Source organism: Crocodylus siamensis, chromosome 7 (assembly GCF_052110815.1).
Source record: "Crocodylus siamensis isolate JL-2025a chromosome 7, ASM5211081v1, whole genome shotgun sequence".
Taxonomy (NCBI): Eukaryota; Metazoa; Chordata; order Crocodylia; family Crocodylidae; genus Crocodylus; species Crocodylus siamensis.
Genome location: NC_143401.1, coordinates 5,082,770 through 5,107,091, shown reverse-complemented (window position 1 = coordinate 5,107,091; position 24,322 = coordinate 5,082,770). Strand labels below are relative to the sequence as shown.

Here is a 24,322-nt window from a genome sequence, read left to right as displayed (position 1 = left end):
AGACTAGGAGGACTTGACACAGAGCATCCCTCCAAACGAAGGTGGAACAGAAGTGGGCACAGCAGGCTGGTTATGCCCGAGCAGCAGGACAGAGGTGGGGAGCCAGCCCTCTCCATGCTGACACTCAGAAGTACAGTTTGATGCTGTTTTCCTGGCAACTAGGGACCACGTTAAAGCTTATTCTAGGTCAGGCAGGAGATCGAGTCCAGAACACATTTATTTAGTCAGGTAAGAGAGTTAATGCCTGCCCCAGGCAAGCTGAGCCAACAACGTTGGCAACTGCCATTTTTAAACCACTCCATTAACATGATCCAAGGGCCAAGAAGGCAGAGATTGCTCTCCCCGGAGGGGAGACCACCAGAGAAATTCTGACCCAGATTTCTGAAGGGCAGCCCCCTCTTCGAGGGCATCAGCTGTGCTTACAACTGCAGATAAAGATTTCAGTGTCTAGGAAGCTCTGTATCTAATCTGTGTGGGTCTCAGAGCTCCACTTTACTGCACAGCAAGGAGGTGAGATGAAGTCCACCCCCCACCTACAGTACAGTAAGTGTACCTGATCATGTAGTCAGAGTTTTGCTGCCTTTCTTTAAAGACTTTGCAGTCCCGATCTACAGCTTAGAGACCAACTCGTGCCTTATACTAGTCTCTGTCGTTTAGCTCAGCAAGGGGGAAACGGGGCACCTTTCCTTTCATAGATTTCATAGACATTAGGGCTGGAAGGGACCTTGCAAGATCATCGGGTCCAGCCCCCTGCCCAAGAGCAGGCAGTCAGCAAGGGTCAAATGATCCCAGCAGGATAGGCATCCAAGCATTTCTTAAAGGAATCCTTTGTTTCTCTCGATAGTGAAACTCTCTCAAAGCTCCCCCTGGTAGCTTTGAGTCAACTCGATTTACTTGCTGGTTTCACGTTGTATCTCGTCACGGGCCAGGGGTACCGTTTACGGCGCCCATTGACAAGACTCTGGGGAGTTATGGGGAGTGTTAGCCTGGAGTAGCAGCTCAGCTGCCTTTAACATCACCGACAGCCTAATTTAGCGAGCTACCATGAAAGCAGAACAGGGATTATTATTAGTATCGTGCTAAGAGAAGTAACACATTTCGGTTGTGCTAGGGTGTGGGAAGAATCTATTTATTGGTCTTTCTTGCTCGCTCTCAGAATCATGAATACACTTTTAACCTCTGTAGATATTTTGGACTGAAGACAGCTGCTCTTCACCAGGCAACACAGAGGTTGTGGTTTGGCATCTCTCCCTAACAGAGGCTGGTACTGCAAACACGGAGCAGAGAAGAGAGCTAAGCTTGCTATGTTGAATGAAACGATGGTGCTACTCCCGTCTACAGCAGAGACCAGCTAGTGCTCAAGTTGAGGCTGCCAAATTTCCCTTAGGTGGCTGTTTAAGATTTAGATCAGTAAGAAACGAGAACATCTGTAAGATCAAAGCACCCACTAACACTGCAGCTTACTGCGTCTGCAGGATCAAGGGAACAGTCGTGCAAAGAGAACCCAACTGCGTGCTGTCACCCGAGCGGGGGCCGGAGGGGGAATTCCAACAGCTTTCGACGAGCCCGTCTGGCCAGAAGTTTATCACATTATGAGAGAGGAAAGGAAGCTGCACTCAGCATTGCAGCTGACCCCATCCATCATGGCTGGAAAGCCTCAGCTATGCCCAACAGCCTGCGAGGTGCTAATACCCTGCTCTGATCTCAGAAAGTGCTGCTCAAAGGTTGGGTCCTTCCCGGTGTCAAAAGTATAACGGTCCTAATGGGGAGTGAGAAGCTTAGCTAATCCATACCTGGTCCGGACTCCTGTCCGTAACTGAGGCCTGAGGTGTGCTTTGTCCGTACCCGCAGCGTCTGGGCCCTCTGCTGACGGGCCATATCGCAGGTTTGGTTGGGGTGCCATATCTGCTTGCAGTGATAGCAGAACTCTGTCCGGCAGCCTTCCCTCTCGCAGGTCAGTTTGGGGCAGCTGGCACAGCCGTAGGCAATAACTGCGTAACTGAGACAGACAGACAGACACACACCAGGTGAGCTAAGGCAGGAAGTGGTCTTGGGAATACAGGACTTGAAATACCAGAATGTATCAATGATCTCTCCACCGGACAGCACACAGGGGCCCCACTTCAGAAACTGCATCTCAGCAGTGAGCGGTGACCCCCGGCTATTTCCAGCCCACGCACTCAGAATCCAAGCTGTGCAGGCAACCCTGTTGTTTGCTCGACACACCACACCATGCGGAGCTGAAGCACACTTGGCTCAGACGCAAAACATCCACCAAGCCAAGGAGGATGCAGATTTGTGACACACTTAGTCATAGTGTGTCAACACAGCACCCATCATTATCTGATTAGCTAGATATCTTGCCTCCAACGCTGACTGACACCAAAGCCCCACCATGATCTTCCCGAGCCATCTCACCAGAGGTTTGCCTATAGCTTCCCTCCATGCAAAGGAAGGGTAAAATCTCCTCCTTGAGCTCCGCTGCCGAGTTTTATGCCCCAAGGCTCTAGGTCAGCTCTTCCTATGAACTTCATCCAGCCACATGCAAGCTGAAAGGCTCAGCTTTCAGAGCAGTTTCTTCACGGCCATACTTATAAAGCTCACTTCGGGGCCCGCAGCAGCGAGCTCCATGGGTTACGCTGGAAGAAGGGTTTGTTTCATCAGCTTGAGACTGATTGTGCTCTGGGAGATCAGGATACTCAGCTGGCCTCCCCTCATCACGCGCCTCTTCCAAACTGAGTTTTAATGTTTCTAATTGCTCTCCAGACTGAAGCCTTTGCTCTCCACAAAAATTTGCTTCTCCACTTCTGCAGATCTTCTCTGGTATTTATATATGAGTGCATTTGCTTGTCCTCTCAATACTGCTCGTGTTCTCTCACCCGATGCAGCATATGGAACGGATTTCCCCCCATGCGTCCGCTGTGCCAGAATCTATTGCCGCAGCACGTACAGCCAATTCCAACCCTTGGACATGACAAGCTCAGCTTGCTCCCAATGAATGTTACCTTCCCTGCATCTAGATTGAAGCTGTTCACCTGTTATTGGTGTTGACCAGTTACTTAGGACAGTCGAGCCCAGAGGGGACCGTGATCCGATCCAGAAGGACTAGATACACTAAATTGTTTCGGTCAGTTTTGCTGCCTGGCAGGCCAAGTGGCATTTGTAAGGAAGTACAAGAGCAGCTCAGATCTGCAATCCCTTCAAGAAACAAGCCCAGCAATTGGGCTCCAGAGAAAGGGTTTGGGGTCTTTGATGTTTTTTTTATGAAGAAGAGCTCTCTGCTTCACGTCTCCTCGTTTAGGAGGAAGTACAGTGAAAGGGTCTGGCTTCCAGCGTCTCTTTCCCTAGGTCAGCTTTAGGTGGACCAGTTACAGAAAGAACCGGGAAAGGAAGAAAGAGCAGAGAGGGCAGTCACTGGCATTTGAGCTGGCAACATGGAGATGGATTATCACTGCCACCAGAAGGACTGACTGGAGGGAGTCCAGAGGCTGCTGCAAGGAAGTGAAGTGGTAGTTATGACTTGGCTGCCTGAGATAAGGAACTGTCTGCAACACAGGGGGGCTCTGTCCAGCCTGATATAACACTATGTCAGGGTGAGATCCCGTGATGATTTGCTGCAGTTTTTGTTATGGGCCGGAGGAAGAGTACCCCCACTGAGGGTTTATTTTTAGAGCCTTGGGTAATTCAAATTGCATCGCAACTTCTCAGAGGCAGCAGCAGCGTGAGAACCGCTGAATGTGTCATACCACAATGATTCATATCCCGTGGGAGTCCGAGTAACTTCGTTCTGCCTGGGTGCAACCTAATTGCCAAAGAGAAACAAAGCTCCCCTGCTGAGGGGCAGGGCCGAGACGCACGGCAGCAAGGTCTGCCTGCGCATCAATGGCTCCGCGTGCCTAGAACTCACGGTCGGTGCCACAAGACAGAGCCACTCCGGGAAAAGCAGTCAACTCCAGCCCCATCCGAGAGCTGGATGTCGGTCAGAGGGACCTTCACAGACACTCCCACCCCCTGCCAGTCTATCAGACCTGCTGACCAACTCCTTCACGGGGAGAACCACAGGAGCTAGGACACCTGTCAGGACCCCTGACCTAGGATCAGGACTGTCCCTCTGTGCCGCATTCCCCCTACCCAGGATTAGGGCTAGCCCCCTGCAGTATCCCCCACCCCAGCCAGGATCAGGACCAACCCCTGCTGACATCCCCCTGCCAAAGTTCCTCCCCAGTCAGGAGCCAGGATTGAGACTGTCCCCATGTGCCCCACTTCTGACCTCCTACTCGGGACTGGGGCCATCCCCTGGGAACACCCCCTACCCAGGATGGGGACCTGAGGGCAGTGCCCTCTCCCACACCACGTCTGACCAGCTGTTAGAAGACGCGTTGCCATTTTGGACCCAGACAATTGCACTAACAGGTGGGCACAGAGAGCTCAGCGCAGTCTGCTAAGATGCCTTCCGCCGTCCCGAGCCGACCCTATCCCTTGGAGTTTGCAGGCTTTTCTGGCTATTTCAGTTGCTCTCAAAAAGAAAGGCAGATCTCAAGAACTTATTGCCATTTTATTGGTGGGGATAAATTATCACAGCTAAGAGCTTGCTGGCGTGGAGTGAACAATGTGCTTTTTGGCCGTCTGCAAAGCCTCTGGCTCCAAACTTAATCCAGCTCAGGACAGGCTGCTCAAGCATTCTGCCTAGAACAAAAGCTGCCTCTGGCTATACCCAGGATTGGAGGGTCTAGACCGTTAATAGCATCTGCATCCTTCTTTGCTTGGCCCTTCCCACATCCCGATAGCTTAGCAATTAGTCACTTCCCGCTACAAGCCCAGCTGTTAATATGCAAGAGAATTTGAATGTCTCTACAACCGAGCGGTGGCTGCCAGTCTCTTCCCTGGTCCCGCAGAGGGCTGTGGACTTGGTGCTGCTCCTAACCTACACGCCCACAGCCACCAAGCATCGTCTGCCTACTGCTGCCACCACTACACCTCCTCCTCCATCGGCTCCGAGGCAGTCAGAGCTGTGCACTGCCTCGCCACAGTCGCCTTCAGTCTGGCTTGTTCAGCTCAGCCTACACAACTCAGTTTAATGCTCTATTACCCCCCCCAAGCCTGCAGGAGAAGGGTAATGTGACAAACACCAGACAGCAGCACCAGCTGATTGCAATGGGAAAAAAAAAGGCAGTATTTGTATGAAGCTCCGCTGCTGCACCAACAGCCAGGAATTGCCATGGAAACACTCCGACATTACAGCTCTCCTTCACCTTCCCAGGCAGCATAGCCAGGCCCCCTCCTTTGTGAAGGTGCTGGAAGCAGCCAGGACACGGCATACCACGTGGCTTGTGTTTTGGAAGATACATCTCCGGGAGCATCTTGCAACACGACTCTGGGGCCACGCCAAGATTCAGAAGTTGCGGGGCTGGGAGGTGATAAGGAGAAGGGCAATGTGCAAGCATGCACATCAGTCCCTGGCATTCATCTCGGCCACCACTCCAGCAGGGTATATCCAAGCATTGGGTATAACTGGTGCCCTGGACCAGGACAGCTAGGCAGGCCTGCTGGGAAAACCAAATCCAGGGCAAACAACTCCCTTTCCTGCCTCAGGGCTGGTGCCGACAGTCCCCGAATGAGTGCCACTGACCCTCCAGGCAGCAGGGGTGCTCTGCCTACCAGCAGGTTCACACGCTAACCCCCGCAGCTTGTGGGTTTGTAAGAAGACAGACTCTCAGCAAGCTGCTTGTCTACATGCTGCTGGCTCACCCGGCTAGGGGCACAGCCAGATGGATGATCCTCAGTACACCAGCCATCCACAAGCGTTACCAGGTATGGGCCAAGCTGCAGGGTGGCTGCTGGTGTCCTTGGGAGACCTTCCCCAAGGTTGGGCAGTCTCAGCTGGCTCCATATTTACATGTGAACCCAAGTGCCGGTAGACACTGTATCAGTAAAATAAAAGGAAACCCAGTAAGTGGTAACCAGATTTTCTTTAGCTGATTATAAAGGCAGTGAGCAAGAGGTTTCCTTGCTGAATTCCTATGACCTAATCTATCCCCCTGATCTATGTACCAGTGCCCGGGGAAAGCAGTAAAATCCAGGATCCTGATTGCATCGTGGCTAACTCAGCCTTGGACCCTAGGGAGCAGGCTTTCATAAGAAATGAGCCGCTTTCAAACGAGAGCCTTGAAGTGCTTCAAATGCCCTAGTGACAGGTAACAATTGAGTTTCAGCCCAGTCAGTCTGTCACGGAGTTGTGATCAGACCCTGAAACTCCTGACTAGAAATCCTTCTCCCCGAAGAACAGAACAGCCACCTTCCCCTAATATAGTGGTGGCCCCCCTTTTTTGGCAGGCATGTCACAAACCTGTTCAGCCTCCACAAGAGAAGGCTGAGAGGGATCTTATGGCCTGTTACAAACTAGTCAGAGGGGACCAGCAGGCATTGGGGGAGTCACTGCTCCCCCGAGCACCGCCCGGAGTGACCAGGAATAACGGGCACAAGCTGGCAGAGGGGAGATTTAGGCTAGATATCAGAAAGCGACTTCACGGTCAGGGCGGCTAGGGTCTGGAACCAACTTCCAAGAGAAGTGGCGCAGGCTCCTGCCCTGGGGGTCTTTAAGAGGAGGTTAGATGCACATCTTGCTGAGGTCATTTGACCCCTGTACTCTTTCCTGCCATGGCAGGGGGCCGGACTAGATGATCTGCTCAGGTCCCTTCCGACCCTAGAAGGTACGAAACTAGCCCCACATCCTCCCCAAGTGCCACCGCAATCCCCTTCCCCAATCTTCTGCTCTGCTTTCTGCCTCCTGCCCTCTGCTCCCAGCCTGATCTTCTGTTCTGCTGTCTGCTCCCTGTTCCACCTGCCACTATGCTGCCTGTCCCCCTGCCCTAACACCCCTGCAGCATGCTCACTTAGTGGCCCTGAATGGCTCCCTTGGTAGAAACACAAGCAGTTTGGTGGTGTCAACCTGAGTGAAAGAGAACAGAAAACGAAAGCAACAAGCTAATCTAGGAGTCGGGAGAAGTGAGATGTTAGGCAGCTCAAGATAATGAAGTAACAAGATGATGGTGGGGAATAACGTTGACTCACTGTCTCAGTTGAGCAAAGATTTTCCGCACCAAGGAAGTGGAGATTTACAGGGCATCTTTGGAAGTATCAAAATAGCACAACTTCCATATCCTACCAGGAACTGTGGCCCCACACAAAACTAGGGGAACCCCAGGCTTTCTGCTATGTCAGAAAGCTTTGACTCATTTCTCTTATACTGAAGCCTTTACAAATTCAGACAAGTCCCAACATTAAGGAGTCTCCCAAACACTGGCACTCCACATCTAACTCTGTTCCTACGCTCCAAGAGCTTCTTTCCCCTAGTTGTGCCGTTCGCTTTAGGGAGGGAGCACTCAGATTGCTGGCCGCTCTCAATTCTTAGACTGAGCTATTTAATAGGATTCACTGCTTTTCCCAGCAGGCCTGCCTAGCTGTGACAGAGCCCTGTACACAAGCTAAGATCTTTTAAGCTGGCTTTATGCAAGTAGGAAGCATTTGGATATCAGCAAGACATGGTCAAGCAGACTGATGTAGGGAAAGGACGCTGCTTTGAAGACACCAAATCCACTTGCTCCCAGATCTTACAGTATCTTTTGAAGATTTGTTGAGACTCAATCCATCTCCATCACTTTGGTCAGGCACGTATCAGACCCCATTTACAGACACAGAAATGAAAACTGAACGACTTCAAGGCAGTCGCTGGCAAAGCCAGAAACATATGAAGTGCCAAGGTCACATCTCCTTCAGTAGAGATGTTAACAACTGAGCGGGCTGGTAAAAACAGAAATGGTCCTTGGCCGTATAGAGCTTGTCACAGGTGAGGAAGCAGTCCTCTCCGTTTGGCAGGCAGAAACCAAGGCAGAGAAAGGAGAATGACCTGCCCCAGATCATGTTATGACGGCAAATCTCGCATCCTGACCGTACCCAAATATTTACAAAGTGTGACTCAGTGAGGCTGGCTCACGCTGCAGTGAATGGCACCCATCGACGCTGTGGTCTTTCCACTTGGTTGGTCTTCAAGGTGCCCTTTCAGTTTGAGAAAGAAGCTTATGCACCACACGTCCCTTCCCTCCCAGGAAAACGTGTGGGGAAGAAGAGGATGTAAAACCTCACCTGGCCAAAGGCCTTTACTGGCAGGATTATTAGAAAAGCTATTCCTGGGGGGAAAGGAAAGGGGGGTAGAGTTGTTTTTCCAGTTCTGTTTCTGTTCCCTCTGTATGAGTTGCAATTATATCTGAATCAGCAGCCACTGCAAACTTCAAACAGATCTGACACACCCCCCAGACCTGTCCAGACCGGCAACAGCTCTGCCAGCCACCCCCTTCTCCCCCCTTGAAAGGCCAGTTTAACCCTACTGCCTGCAGCCAGGGAAGTGCCTTGCCCTTCAGTCCTGGGGAGTAGGAAGGGAGCTCTGCCCTTCTCTATGAAAGCTCAGGAAAGGGATCCCCTGCTCCTCCCTCCCATTCTGGGGCCAAGCCTCCCTCACGCAGACCCCCTGTCCCCCAGACACGTTGGTCAGGACCTGCTCCAGCCCTCACCCCCGCTGCTCCTCTGGAAGGGGGTCCCAAACCCAGGGGTGGGGGAATGGGCCTGACCCTGGGTCTTGGTGGGGGGTTGGATCTTGCAGGGAGAGGGGATGCAGGGAATGGTCCCAATCCAAGGGGTTGTGGGAAAGAGGGTTGGCCCCTATCTGGGGGGAACAGGGTAACAGCGCAATCTTGGGTAGGGGGATCAATGGCAGGGGAGTGGCTCCAATCCTGGGGGGGCGGGGGAAGAGGTGTTAGCACCCGACGGCCCTGATCCTGGCTGGGAGGGGCCCTGTCAAGAGGCTAGTTCCCAACCTGGGCGGGGGGGTGTTCCCAGGGGATGGCCCTAATCCTGGGTAGGAGGTCCTGATCTTGTGGGGGAAGGGAACACTGGCAGGGGGATGGTCCCAATCCAGGGGCTTGCGAGCAGGGGAACTGGCCCCTATCCAGGGGGGACAGGCCAACAGCCCAATCCTGGGTAGCGGGGGTGTTCCCAGGGGATGGCCCCGATCCTGGGTAGGGGAGCAGAAATGGGGCACATAGGGACAGTCCCAATGCTGGGACGGGGGTCCTGGCTGGGGAGGAAACTTTGGCAGGGGGATGGTCCCAACCCAGGGGGACGTCAGCAGGGCTCGGCCCCGATCCCGGCCGGGGTGGGGGACGCTGGCAGGGGGCGCAGGAGGACAGCCGCGCTGCTGGGTAGGGAGGAGGTGTTAGCAGGGGACGGTCCTGGTCCCCATCCTGGGTAGAGGGCTGTTCCCGGGGACGGCGGGGGGGAACAGGCCGCAGGGGCAGGGGCCCCAGCCAGGCCGGGGACCCGGGCAGAGGGGCGGCGCGCACTCACCCGCAGTCGGGCGCGGGGCACCAGCGGCAGTCGGGGTCGGCGGCCAGGCAGCGGCGCAGCATGAACTCCTCGTACTTGGCGACCAGGTGGGGCGCGTCGCGCAGCAGGCGCCGGATGTCGGCCGGGTTGAGGCGCTCGCTGCACTCGGGGCAGCAGATGTTGACGCGGGACTCGGTGATCTCGATGCGCAGGTACTGGCGCAGGCAGGCCCCGCACGAGCGGTGCGGGCAGGACAGCAGGCGCGGCGCGTTGGCCGCGGGCTGCCGCACCAGGCACAGCGGGCACTCCAGCTCCTCCGCCTCCTCCTCCTCCTCCGCCGCCGGGCCCGGGGCCGCCTCCTCGTCGTCCTCCAGCGGGGCCGGGGCCGGGGCCGGAGCCGGGGCCGGGGGCGCGGGGGGCGGCGGCGGCGGGGCCGGGGCCGGGGCCAGGGCGGGCGGGGCGGGCTCGGCCTTGGCCTTGCGGCGGCCCCGGACCCCACCCGAGGCGGAGGCGGCGGCGGCGGCGAAGACGCTCTGGAAGGAGAGGCGGCGGCGGCGGCCCGGCTTGGGGCACTTGGGCGCGGCCGCGTGGATGGACGAGGAGCGCGGAGACTCCGAGTCCTTCTCGGAGCCCATGGCTGCGCCGCCGCCTGCGGAGACAAGAAGCCGGAAGTGAGTGCCAGGCGAGGCCCCGCCCCATCCCGTCCCGTGGCTGACGCCGCGGCGGCCATTTTGGGGGCGGTCAGCACCGCCCCCTTCCCGCTGGGCGCGGCCGTGACGTCATGCCGGCATTCCAGGACACGTGCTCCACGCCCCTCGCGCTGGGGTCGCAGGCGAAACCGGAGTCGCTCCGGGGGGGTTACATTTAATGTGAAAGTTAAAACTTTTAAGTCCCTTTTTTTGAGTTTTCCGGCAGCACCGTGCACAGTGCTCCCCTGGGACACCCCGGGCACTTCGCAGGGCGCCATAGGACGTCAACAAGACGACGTCTCTGCCCGCTGTGGGTTTTCAGCCGATAGGGGCATTTGGGGGGTTCCGGGACAATCAGTTTTTTATTGAGACTGGGTTCGATTTTCAGTACTGGAGGCTGCTGCCAGCCTTGGCGCCTCGGCCCTCCCCTGCTTCCCACCGAGCCGCGGCCCTTGGGGAGGCCAGACTCACGCTTTAACGGGCCCCCAAATTTTGCAACAAATGTCTGACTTGCTTTTTTTAAAATTTCAATGTTCCGTGTTTCAAGCCAAATCAGCCAAAACAAATTCCAGGTCGGTGAGTCAGGCCAGGACTGTAAGTGGCCCCGCTGCCGGCAGACCTCCTCCCCCCGACCTGGGGCATCAGATGTTTCCAAAACCTTGGGCGCGCATCCTACTTGATGTCCGACTTGCTTATAGGTCATCAAAATTAAGCCTCTAATGGGCCCCAGATGACTCTTGCCCAGGGCCCCAACAGCCCTGTGGCCACCGCTGCTACTACGTTTATCCACCTCACTCGTCCTTCACGTGGGCTGTAACTGCACCTCTTTGCTGCACCAGTTTCCTGCCTGCTTCTCTTCGTGGTGACCCCTTTCCCCCACAAGAACCACCGTCTCCAGCCCTCCGCTCCTTTCCCACACCTCGAGAAGGAGCGTGGTGCCCCAAAGCTCGTCTAGCATCTCTCCTCATCATTTCACGGTCCCGGCACGTCCTGCCTCACCGCCTGGCTTGACATGCTGGTGTCATCTGTCCTTGAAGGCCAAGGAGGGATTTGATTGTCAGGACTTCAAATTCCTGCAAGGCGGTTCCAGGGAGAACGGAGAAGGGTTTTTCTCTGTGGCCATAGGGGACGGGACGGGGAGCAAACAGCCTCAAGCTTCAGGAGGGGAAATTTGAGTTGGAGATGAGGACCTTTCTGTGAGGGTGGGGAAGTGTGGGGGAGACGCTGTGGAATCTCCCCCCATGGAAGTGTTCAGGAAGAGGTTAGATGGACGCTTATCTGGGATGGTTTAGGCAGGCGTGATCCGGCCCTGAGCACGACGGACTAGATGACCTTGGGAGTCCCTCCCAGACCTACTTCATTACAACCCTGTGATACTTGGGTTCACCACATATCAACAAGCCCTTGCAACCCGAAGGTCTTGGCATCCTTCTAGTCACAACAGGACGGACTATGCCAGCAAAACATGACAAAATCAAGGGAGTTCCTGCAAGCCATCACAGGGCCACCCCAGCATCCCATCAAACAATGCACTTCACTAGCAGAATCAGCCCTGAAACCAAAGGAGACATCCTCCCACGCAAGGACCTTAAGAGCAGCATCACATGAAGTATAACAAAGTCAACCTTGTTAATCTCTGCTAGAGGCAAGGAGATTTATTGTATATTGGGACCAGCAGTTCCACGGGATGATTTTCAGTATTAAAAATAAAGGTGTCCATGAGATTTCCTGGAAAATTCCTTGGCCCAAATTTGGCCCGTTTCTATACAAGTCTTAGAAAGAGCCATAAAGGGATTTATGTGTCCTGTAACTCTTTTCAGAGAATAACATTTAGCCTGCAGTCACTTTTACTCTGGGAAAAAATAAAGACCTACCAATAGACCGAAGGGAGTCCAGCATATAGAGGACTTAGGGTTATAGCACATATTCTTTACTGCAATCATGTACAAATTGCAGAGTCTCCATTTTACTTTCGAGGACGGAGATGGATTCCCTTTTGCCCCCAGGGCCCTGCCAACCTCATCTCCTGGTAAAAGACAGATGAAGTAGTGGGAAGGACATTGCCTCTTATTATGCTAAGGAACTGAAGCAGAAAAATCTGACATGTCTGCAAAGTGCATGTTAAAGCAGCGCAGAAAGGTTTGTGCTCCCAGGAGACTGTCAAATTCTAACTGGATGGACTGCAATTATTTATTCAATAAGAGTACGGCCTCACTGGTTTCTTCCAGACATAAGCACACATTGAAATCATTTCTAATAGCAAAGTGCATTGGAGTAGTTATGCATGTGTTTCTGCCTCATTGTGCTGGTCTCATTTATTCCCCTGTGGAAAAGCAGCAAGATTTAATCAACCAGCCCTGGGGCAAGAAGGCAAGAGCATCTTCATTCCAGTGTCTCTGACTCACTGTGACCACGTTACCTCTCTCTCCCCATGCCTCACCTTCCCATCTGTAAAACAGGGTTAATAAGACTCACTTTATAGATGAGTAAATGGAGGAAAAGGATAATCAAGTGACTTGCATAAGGAGATACAGCAAGTTGGTGGCAGAATTGGAGATCAAATCCAGATGCTCTAATGTCTACTTTTTTGTTTCCAATATTCCTCTCTTTAGCAGCTTGGTAGTTTGCCTTGAGGACTTTATCCAGCCATTATCCCCTTCTGCCTCCTGCAGAGCTGTACATGGGCATTGCACAGTATTTCCTGGCAATATAGCCTGCACCTCCTAGTGCCTGCTTCACTGTCATGCTGCCCATCTGCCTCTACACCTGACCTTGACCAGTCCATACGATTTGTACCAAGCTTAGTACTAACTTCAGAGTATTAATGTCTTGTCAGGGAACAAAAAGCCATTTACTGAGTTGGTAATCTAGAAGAAAAGACAAAGAGAAGTTTGGTGGGGGTGGTGGGTGTACAGTGAAATAGCTCTTTCTGCGTAAGAAAAGGTGGAAGTCATGCAACCTGCCTATTACCAGCTTCTGGGTAATAACAGTACTAAGCACTGGGTAATGCTTAGTGTTTTCATAGCACCTTTAAGCTGAGGATTTCAAAGTACTTGACATCTCCGCACCTTTATGATGCCATCTTCTCTGGCTTTATGCGCCAAAGACTATTATCCCACTTTTGCAAATGCAGAGGCAAGTCACACAAGGAGCAAGGAAGAACAGGAAAACAACCCCATCAATAGGAGGGATGCAGGTCTCCCAGCATTAGGGCAGCATGCGGCCAAAAGAAGATGGGATAAAGCTTCCACTGAGCATAAATCATTGGTGCTTTCAGGCTTTTCGAATATTGTCCTCAGAAACATATGGGATAGACAGTTACACGAAGCAAGATACTGGGAATTAGGGATCCTTGGTTTAATGAGATGCGGTCACAACTACAATCCTGTCCACACACAAAAATCCTTGTAACCGATAGAGTCAAAGTAGCAAAACCTTCCTACATTTGATGCAATACACTGATATACAGCACCTTAAACTCTTACTACTTGGGAAGGGCTTGATGTAAAGTGTCTTGAAACTGTATCCATACTGGAAGTTGCACTGATTTAATTTCAGAAGAAAAAAACCCTTTCTCACTGCTCAGAAGAAAAAGCAGTGAAACTTGTACAAGCCTGTGTTTCTAATGGAAAGCAGGCCTCCCACCCCTGCCCGCCGTATCCTGACAGTTCGGGCCTATTCTGCACAACATAATGTCGCCGGCAGAATTCAAGTGCTGTTGGCCATACTGCCAACGCCTCCACACGCAGGTCTGCCAAGGTGGCAGATCCCCTTCTGTCTGCTGTCAAAGCAGCACCACCGCTCCCACCAAGGCAGGCTGTCCCCGGCAGCTGGCAGAAGTCACGTGCACACATCCCTGCATCTTCTGCCAGCATCTTCCTAGGTGGATCAAGTGGAGCTGGGTGGGTTCATGGTCATGTGCTCTGGTAGCTCACACCATCTGTCTGCTGGCAGAAGCCCCCAGTGTAGACAAGGCCTCATCCATGCTATCTCCATTGGTTCAGGGCATATGCTGTCATTTGACAGTAGGCAAGTTTTTATTCCTGGTCTCCAAAACTAGTTTGAGACCAGCTTGAATGATCCATTGCAACACGCAGAAAGTAAAACCATCTGGGCTCGCTGTGAAATGCATCAGCTTATAACCTGCTGACTTGGCAGAAATGACTCCACTCCCCTTGCACCAAGAATCATGACAAACCGGGCGGGGAAGCAGCCAGCATGGACTTGCGGGCATCCTTTCATGTGCATTTAGGAGGTCCTCTCCCTTCCCCTCCCCACCCCGATAGACGGTTCCTCAGAACCTTTGCCAGCCTTTGCACACTTGAGGGAATTTAGCTCTTTCCCAATTCTGACCAATATTACTGGCTTCTTCCCATGTTTCTGAACCCGCCATGGTCCAGACATACCATCTATCTGAAAACAAAGTCTGAGCAGCAGAGGTGTTTCTCGGGGGAGAGTTTCCACAGCCTTTGCCAGGGGTTCAGAGGCTCCCACTCAGCACGTTCCTAACAGAGGAGCAATTCAAACCCAAATGGCTTGGTTTTGCTTCTCACTGAAGAACGCCCTGGTTGGAAGGAGAGTCAGCAAACTTGCTAGCTTGCCAGGGAGAGGAGGAGGGGAGTCAATGGGAAAATCTCCTGGATCTGAAGCAAGTTCCCTTTTCCCTGTTCCTTGGAACTAGACAGGAACCGTCAACAGTCACAACTAGTCCCAACCTATTTGACGGAGGGAGACTTGGAAGAAAAAAAAAGGGGGAAATTTTAAAGCTGAAACATAGAGCAAAGCCTGCCTCAGACGGTCCAGGTGTGATCTTACATGTACTGGCATACTGAAGTGACTGCTAGCTTCAGCTCTCGCTTGTTCAAACAGGATTTGTCACGGAGACTTTTCAAACTGCCTCAACATGACACGTCTTCCACAAAGGGTTTCGGTGCCGAGCTGATGCAGCCCGCCCGGCTCTGCTGTTGTTTGAACCCTTTGCCGATGCTTCCTTTGCATCTGATCTGTCCTCCTGCGCTGGGGAAAATGAGTGCGACATGGCACATTTGACGTTTCCCTTCTACATCATGTCACTTTCCAGATTAGGATGAATAGGTGTGCGGGTTCACACGCATGCACACGCACACAGAGAATGAGGACTCCTGCAGAAGCAACATGATTGATCTGTCTGAGGGAGCTAAAAACTCCCCTTTGTCATATGGAGAGCGAAAGCAGAGCCAGCCTGCTGGGAAATGCACCCCTGGCTTGATGAGTCTGCTCTGGTGTTGCAAAACTTCCCCCTCGCGGCGGGGGCCTTTGTGCAGAGGGAACGGGGAGTGCCGCTCATGCAGTCGAACCCGCCTGGAATATTCCTGCGGTGAGGACTAGACAAACAGCACAGGCAGCTTGGGTTTGCATTGTTTAAAATAGAAACTCCAGCTCCTGCCACGTACCCTCCGCTGCCTCCTCCTTCCTGCTTACCAGATATCAGAGCAGTAAATAACTGCTCGCTGCCTGTCCCGTATGAGGCAGAGGGCTCTTTAAAGAGCGGTGTCATGACGGACAAAGATTCATTCTGACTGCGACTCGCCGGTCCCGCTCAGCGCCGGAGCTGACACCTTCCTCCCATCGCATCATCCCTCCTTTTTCAGACCCGCGCGCAGCCTCCCTAGGGGCTTCCCCCTGCCCTGTACACAGAAATAGGCTGAAAGGTCACCGGGTGCATTTCAGAGCCGAAGAATAGTAAAGAAAATCCAGCGTCTTCTTGAAGTGATCACAGACAAAGCTAAAACAGGAGGTCAGGGAACAAGGGGAGACAAAATCTAATGGGGGGGTCACAGGGGGCTGGGAGGCTTCTTACTGTTTGTCCAGTCCCAACTGCGTCCCAACCACTTTACAGACTGGTTAGTAGCCTGTAGTAAAATCCCTCTCTGTAAAATGGAGATGATACTATGGTACCTGAATCACCCAAGTTAGAGGTGGGAGTGCGTGTGCGGTATAAGGCCGGAGCGATGTTTAAGCTGTCACGGTCCAGGAATGATGTGCGGGGCATGGATGTTTGTGGGTGATCCCTTTTATTGGGCCAGCTGCATGGCTGGGATAAAGTGAGACAAGCTTTCGAATGTTGGGCGTTCTTCATCAGGTGTGTGCATGTGCACGCATAACACGTGTCTGTGATGGGCTTGGAGAGTTTTGGATAGCACTTACTCTGTAAGTACAGAGTAGCGATAGGCATTGATAAGTGGTGTAGTCTGATGGGATCATCCTCCTTCAGGGCCCTGGGAAAAATACCCTGATGTCTTTGCAAGGCTGTTCTTCCCCATGGAGGTGAGTGTGGGCAAGGACAAGCTCTCTACACTATTGCATGCTAACACACCAGTCTGATCTAGTTAGCTCACAGCCCACTTCATGCTCATGGTCCCTGGAGGTGTTTCCAAGTGGAGAGATGATTCTGCTTTATCCCTTTCCTATCAGTGGGTTTAGCTGGGATTTGCATTCTTTAAAAACAAGGAACAAAAGGCAGGAGATGTGAGCCCAGGGATCAGGAACGCAAGTCTCCTCCAAATAGGATTACGTTGCCTGACCTTGCAGTTGCGCCCTCTCTCCCATGTAACGCCCGCACACGCGGCATGGTCATCTCGGCCCTCCTTGCCAGGACTTTCTCCGGAGGATGCTGCCATGCCTTCCAGAGCAGAGACACGGCGCACTTTGGAGAGCCGTGGGCATCACTTCTAAATCTGGCCCGCAGACAGAGCGCTGCGCTCCCCTGAAGCGTGAAGGGAAAAAGCATTTTGCAGCCACCTACTCAGCAGGAGGCCGGTTGCGAGTCCCGTCAGCGGCTGAGAAAAGAAGGGGGAGGTGGAGTGATTCTGCGTGGGAAGAACGTGGCTGGGAGGCCGGAGGGTGCCCCTTCCCCCAGGCCGCAGCCCAGGTGAGCTTGCCTGGGTGGCAATCACTTGTGGGACCGCTTCCTCCGCGGCAGGCAGGCACCTAGGGGAAGCTGCGCCAGGCTTCAGAGGCAGACAGTCTAGCCTTGCTTCTCAGGAAAGAAAAGGCAGCCTGAGAGGCTATTTATAACACATGTTTTTCCTGCCTATATAAAAGAAGCATTTCCTTCTGTGATAACAGTGCAGGCTGTTCCGATTCCTGTTTATATACCTGCTATCATGCGTCCTTAGCCCGCAGCTTGGATGGCTAGAAATGACAGCGCTCCTTTCTCCTGGTCCTCCATTCCCTTGGGCCTGGCGATGCCTCGGTAAAAGGGATTATATGTACTTTGGTTTAGCCCAAGGAAGAGCTGCCCTTGGAGACACGCTAAATACCTCTAATGCAAAGGGATAAGCAAGGGAAACCTGTGGCCTAAGTTATTAAGCAGACAGAATTATAGGTTTGGTGCTGGCAAATGACCCACTAGAGAAACCCCTCTTGTGCTTGCTAGAGCTAGCTTTGGCAGGAGGATGGAGGTGGTGAGAAGCACCTTTTCAGCAGCACGGCAAGAGGTGGGGTGGCGAAGCAGTCGATAATTATAACTGAGCTCAGAGGAGGGAGGGAGGTGGCTGGATGTCATTCAGGTTACAAAGCAAGTGTCCCAACCAAGCGCGACGTTAAAAGAAATGCTGGAGGGCGAATGTTTGGGGCCAGCTCCTGAGAGCAAAGTGGGCTCCCGGCTGGGGTAAGGCCGCGTTTCACAGTGAGCTCCAAAGCAACGGCAGGACAAACAGATAAGCCAAGAGCCACATGGCACCAGCAATCTGGGAAAGAGGCCTCAAGACGAGATAGGGTGGCAGCTGCATGTAGGGCTAGGAGAGGAGTCAAGGGCACGCCAGGGCAGGTCAGACACGGCTATGGGAATCAAATGAGATGCCCCCAAAGGCAACAAAGAAGAGGGCGAGATGGGGTGGGGTGAGGGCTTGCTGGGTTCCCAAACTGCAAGGAGGAACAGGTTTCAGCACTAATACAAGGACTGCCTTTGAGACGAATGGCAGATTTGAAGCAGCGGCCTGCTTTCCAGAAAAGGAAAAGAGTGTGTCAGAGAGAAGAGGTTATCGAGACCCCCAGGCTTCCTCCTCAACTCTGTCTCACTCACACAGACACGTGGGTGCTTGCAAGTTCAAAAGGAGAAACCTGAGACTGTCAGTGCACCCCGTCCAGAACAGGAAGCTGTGGCTTTGGCACGGAGATGATCAGTGTCTCACGCAGAACGCGCCCTGCCTCTTCTGGGAACACAGACACAATTCACCCGCTCTCCAGTAACAGCAGCACCCTCGGCACTGGCACCGATGGGCCATGCCTAGCTAGCTCCAAGTACGCTGAGACAGGATGCCCCCATCACCCCTCCGCACATCAGCATCCTCTGGAGAGCTCAGGGCACCTCCGACTTCCTTCAGACGAATGAACGCTGCGACCACTGGTCCAGCCGGGCCAAGCCATGTACCTCTGCCCTCAAGCTGACCCCTTCCTTTCCATTTGCTCTCTTTTGCAGCTGTGGCCACCAAAAGGTTAATCCTGCAGGCTTCTACGCTCAGATGTATTTAGCGGGCACCATCTGTCCTTTTCCATTTGCTGATGCACGACCTATTTTGCTGTTTAGCGGAGCAGGCGCTGCAGCTCCGGACCTCTTTGTTGCAGCACGATAGTGGGATCCACGCAATGACCTGCAAACACCCAGCAGAGCATAGCGGGCTGAGAGAGGAGGCAGGACCCCTTCACAGCAGAGTCTCCAGTGCAGGCCCTTCTCCAGAGCCACCTGGTTGCAGAGAGGGTTTGGGTCCTCCTGCAGAGCAGCCTCATCCCCGTAGAAAGGCAACGAGAAGGGCGTTATCCATGAACAAAGGGAAGCTTGCAAGGAAAGGGAAAGGAAAGTAGAGGAAAGAACAAGGCACCCTCCCCCACAGTGCCCTCTTCCCCCCAGCAAACAGCCAGGGACTTGCCAGGAGGTGATGCTGTCCCGGGAAAACTCAGATCAGCCCGCCTGGTGTGTGCAAACACCGCAGGAGAAGGAGAGTGAAGTGGGCTAGAAACAAAAGCGAAACGGCCCAGCTGGCTTCCACCCCCACTCCAAACCGAGCAAGATGCGGCAGGGGTTGCTCTGAGGTGGGCTCGGTGGGTGGGAGTTAATTTTTCTCCGTCACGTGCAGCCAGGTGTTATTTTTACACAGGCAGGGTATCTGCACCCCACGGCGCCTCTTCAGAGCCATCTAAGGTGAGGAGCAGCGCTAACGCCACATCACTAAGCCTGCAGCTGCCTCCCCAGAAATAGCTCCGCGGAGGGTCCTGCGTTCTTCGGGGAGAATGCCAATCGAGCCTCTCCCCCCCAACGCACCTGCACCGCTCTGTCTCGGAGACGCATGGTTTTCAACACTCAGCCTCCCGAAGAGAATCAGCATCTCTGGGAGATGGATAACAAGTGTTTTCTGGTGTCCGTGGGATGGGGTGAACTGGTACAATCAATAGCAAAGGGGGTGCGCGTCATACTAATCACTCTTGTCCACTCCTGCTTTGGACCAGTAGCCTAGATCTGCACTTTCAAAGGAAAACCAACCTGCCAGGCCTTCAGAATAAAGCCTAGTCCGTTCTGCCGCACCGCACGGGATAGAGCGACGATAGAGAGGCACGGAGGAATTCCTTCCTGATCTCTCAGGAATCGGATCATGTCTTGAAGCTTGAAAGGGGATTGCCCTTATCTTAGCACATAGCTCACAACATGATTAAAGGTCATAAAACCATTAGGACCTTTTCAAATCTATCCACAAGATTTGACTCAGCAAGTTCCTGAAGCGGATGCCAAAGGTCCATCCCTCTGCAAAATAGCATTTCCTTTGGGATTTACCCGCTCTGTTGTGCCACCAAACCCCAGAGCCTGAATTGCCCCGTGCCTTGCGTGAACGCTGAAGGAAGATTTTTTTTCCAAAGCACAGTCACAGGCAGGAAAGGAACTGCACAGTGATGCCCTGACACTGCAATCTCCTGTCAAGGGTGTTGGTAACTCATCTGCTCCATCTACGACTCAGAACAAGAGTATTTTGCTTAGATGGCAAGAGCAGCCCAGAGTCAGAAAAATCAAGCTGGGATTTTGCAGCTTCCTGCATTACTAACAACATACCTAATCTCATACCAAAAGCAGAAGAGTCATGGCGAGAGGTGCGGCTGTAATGGAGGGTGGCACTTTTTGACTCGTTAGCCGACTCTCTTAATCAGCACTGTCCTAGCTCCAGCCTTTCTCTCTGCCGCCATGGCACAGGAGTCCACTTGATTTCATTACCCCCTAAATGCCAGAGCCCCATCTCCACCAATACTCATTTTTCCAGCTGTCTGGAGTGAGGGGGTGGTTTACATTGGTTCACCTGGAATAATTCGGGTTTCTCCACCAAGCAAACCCTCAAAAAGAGAATCCTCCACCAGTTGTGGAGGAACAGAGGAATCTCCACTCCTGGTTTGTCTCTGCCAGTGGCAGGCACCCGCTGTGGTGAAGATGTTCAATGTATTGGCAGCAGGCTGCTGTGCAATTGCTGGTCCGTCAGATTTGATCGAAACCCACTCTCTAAGAATAACAGCTGAAGCATGAGATTAAATATCTGAAACTGTTTTCATAACTAAAGCAGGGCAGCTTGAGACGGTCTCGTTATCCACATCCAGGCCCTTTCTGAACCTCCCCGAGTCGGTGGCTCCAGTAAGTTCCAATGACAAGATTTTCCACCGCCTCGTTACTTTTCCTCCTCTTGCCGTTTTTCTTCAAACTCCCCCTGCGTGTGCTCACCCCTGCCCTGGTCGGTTGGCATCAGCTCCCACAAGACATTTCTGGTGTCTGTGGGATGGAGCGAACTGGTGCAATCAATAGCAAATGGGGGGTGTCCTACTAATCAGTGGATGCTGCAGTGGATACAGAGGTGGTATCCATAGGTCTCCACACTTGGTATGGGACAGGAAGGCTGAACCTGGTCTCGATATCGTTCGAAGCAAGGACCGATTGCACATACCTGGCTTGGGGCATAAAGCCCTCTTGGGGGGCTGGCCAGCAGACTCGAGGCCAGGGTTTCTCCTTTCTTTCAGGGTTGGCTCAAGAACGGTACTGAACCAGAGCCAAAGAGGAACCTCTTCTTGCAGATCAGCTCCCCAGGCTGCTTTCGCTGGCTATGCTGACTAATGAAACAGAAAAGAAAAGGGGAGAACAGAGGACAGGAGATTCCCAGAAGAAGAGCACAAGCTCCAAGCAGTGATGGCAGCGCGAGAAGGGGAGGAAAGAGGAAGGGATGCCTGCGCGGCCCGTTCTGCAAATGAAGGGCAGCTCTTGCTGAGAACTGGTGGGGAGCGTTCCTGTTTTCATAACCGGTCACAGCTGTGGGAGGGGGAAAGAACAGCGTTCCTGGAACCCAGAGCACCACCGCGTGCTTGACAGGCAGAGGGATTAGGAGGGTGGGACAGGGTTTCCAAGCCATGTTTTTTTGGCCCCGCAACAAGGAAAATAAGTTTAATTTTCCAGAGGTTTGAGCCACTGTGAACCAGGTGGGAAACCAATGAGCTTTTTAGCTCCAAGATTTCATTTTGCTCGGGGTCCTTCCATTTGATCCTACCCCCGCAAAAGTGAGTTCATGAGGACCCCTCATTGGCAATCCCTTCGGTGGGCCAGCCTGTTGACCCACTGCTGGACGGGGTGGAGAGATGGGGGTGGGGGGCTTGCATCACCCTGAGCTCCTGGGCTGCCGTGGGGAGCAGAGAGGGCTTGTCCTCCTGCACAAGCAGCCCCAGCTCGTTTGCCTTGGCGAATGAAACTGGTCTGCATGCCCAGCTGGATGTGGGCAGCGGTGGCAGAGCTAAGTGCCCCGATGGGTGAGAGCACCTCCTGGGGGAGGAAGTCTTTAATGGGGGAAAACGGGATGCTTGCTGGGCAGGTACAGATGATGTCAGGGTTGGGGGGGGCTCTTTGGGTGGCACTTCAATCAAGTGGCTCTAGGAAGACTGCTAAGGAAGCCAAAAAAGGGACAGCCATTTCCACCATCAGCCACTCCAACTCCAAGCGACGGATGGAGAAATGAGGCACCAAGAGATCCAGTGATCTGCCCAAGGTCAAACAAAGTCAGTGGCAGAGCTGGTGGCTGTATCCAGACCTTCCACATCCCTGTCTGGCCCCTTGACCACCAGCCCATGCTATCCAGCTTTCTTTGAGAGCCCGAGAGATCTGCTGACGGCCCCTATGCTTTCTCCTCCCAGGAAATCTGGTTATACCCCCCTTCCTTGCAGTTCCTCCCACCATTGCTTACCCAAGCTGGCCACATCTAATTCCCCCGGGGTTGGGTGGCATGCTCCCACTGAAGCCCATGGGAGATTTGCCATGCATTCAGTGGGCAGCATCCGTTACCACTTTCCACACGGGTTACCCTTGCCTGAATGCAGGTTCACAGCTGTTTCTTCGCAGCTTGTGGCTTGCAGGTGCCTGAGCTGAGTGGGGCAGTGAGGCGTGGTCCCGCCCGTTATCAAGGTGCCATCTCCCTCTGCGCTGGGCTGCACGCTAGACGCGGAGCGTGTGACCGAGCGGCGCAGCGGTTACCGCTGAAACAGCAACAGCTGCTAGGGACCAGGCAGGCCCCTGGAGATGTGGTCCCTCTGCCCTGTTGCAAGCACGGTGGCATCTCTGCGGGGCAACCGGAGCACTTGACTTCCACCGCCCCCTCTCTCAGACAGAGCTTCCCCGCTTGCTATGCTCTAGGCACACGCATTAGGGGAGCCCCCCCCCCCCGCCCCCATGAACAGCCCTCGCGAATGCTGCATTTCCTGCCATTCGTGCAAGATGACTTCACAGTCGGGCTGGAGTTTATGTGGCCCTTGCAGTGGCCTCTGTTCCTCTGGATCAGCTCCACAGCCCTGCTGGGATTGACCCAGCTCGCCCTCCTAAGGGTGTGGGGGGGTCTCTAGCCCCGAGTCAGAAGAGGACTCACTCCGCGCACGTGACTATGAGCAGAAACTGGGCACGGTGGCAGCTGGGGAACCTGGCACCGGACACAGAGCAGAGTCCTGTTGCCCGGCCAAGAACAAAGAGCACTTCCTTAACATCTAACAGGACAAGATTGTCCAGCCCTGCCAAACCCCAATGTTTGTTCCTACATCTGGCAGGCAGGGCCTGGAGGGAAAGCATGTGAGGCGCTCCGGGGGCGGGGACGGGAAGAGGTTTTACCACAGCCTGCCGTAACCCTTTCGGTTTGGGAAACAAGCAATACGCCCAGGTGCTTATGGACAGTAACGCTGCGGGGAGAAGACTCGTAGGTCCCAGCCGGGTGGTCGCAAAGAGCAGCCCCTCCAGCCCCCTACCTCCCCGATGGTGCGAACAAGGCCTCTTGGAGCCAGGGGAAGGTCTGTGCCCAGGGAGCGGCTGTCATTTCCTGTTCAAACTGGACGTTCACCTGCAAACACTTCTGCCATCCTGTCTCCAGCCTGGATCTCTCAGCGTGCAGCCCAGATCAGAGGGAGCCACACCTTGAACAAAGAGCTTTTTGGTGCTGGGGAGAGCGGTCCCGCACCCCAGTGCAATCAGTGGAGCCGCACCTACTTTGGCACTGCATCAGGCGCCGCGGATCATGGCAAACCCCACGCACCCCACCCTTTTTTGTCCAGCCATGGTATGTTTTAGAGCAGGGACAAATGCAATGAGCTGCAAAGGAAAGGCACAGTGCTAATGATGGGGGAGTCAGCAAGTCCCGTTGAAAAGACGTCTACAGGCTTGCGGGGTAAAGGCAGGAGACAGGGAGCTCGCTGTCTCTTCAGACCTGCCTAGCCTTCAAGGAAATAAGTTAGAAAAGTGAAGAAAGGGGGGAGACCAAGACTGCCCTGGGCTCTCCATAAAGCCATGAGAGGTTAGGGCAGGGGCAGGCAAATGCGGCCTGCCAAGCCATTCCATCCAGCCCGTGGGGCCCCTAAAAATGTAGAAAATTAATATTTAGGTGCCCCCGGCTCCCTGTCATGTGGCCCTTGACGGCTTGCCAAAACTCAGTAAGCGGCCCGCCACCCAAAATAATTGCCCACCCCTGGGTTAGGGCAAAATTTATGATAAGCATAGGAAATAATCAGCATTTCTGTTCTGTGGCAGTACAGCTGACTGCTCACAGCGGACTCCAGTGAGGGGTCCACGTCGGCTTCTGGCAGCACGGGGAGCCAGCCCTGCCTCCCCTTCTGCGGGCTCTCCCTGGGTACACTTTGCTCTGGGCTTGGCGCTCACCTGACATTAGTTATTAGATAAAGAGCGAAAACAAATGAACGTCACCCCGGGCTGAGGAAGCACCTGGGTG

The 24,322-nt window shown here is 53.7% G+C and overlaps 1 protein-coding gene across 1 annotated transcript in view; it reads right to left on the bottom strand.

The window, feature by feature from the left end:
• RNF19B (ring finger protein 19B) overlaps window positions 1-24,322 on the bottom strand; it is a 32,537-nt gene that overhangs the window by 5,287 nt on the left and 2,928 nt on the right. The window contains exons 2-3 of the mRNA XM_090057819.1: window positions 9,400-10,027; window positions 1,794-1,999 (exon numbers count right to left, since the gene is read on the bottom strand). Of these exons, the coding sequence (XP_089913945.1) occupies window positions 1,794-1,999; window positions 9,400-10,013 (820 nt within the window). The 5' untranslated portion in view covers window positions 10,014-10,027. The remainder of the gene's footprint in view (window positions 1-1,793; window positions 2,000-9,399; window positions 10,028-24,322) is intronic.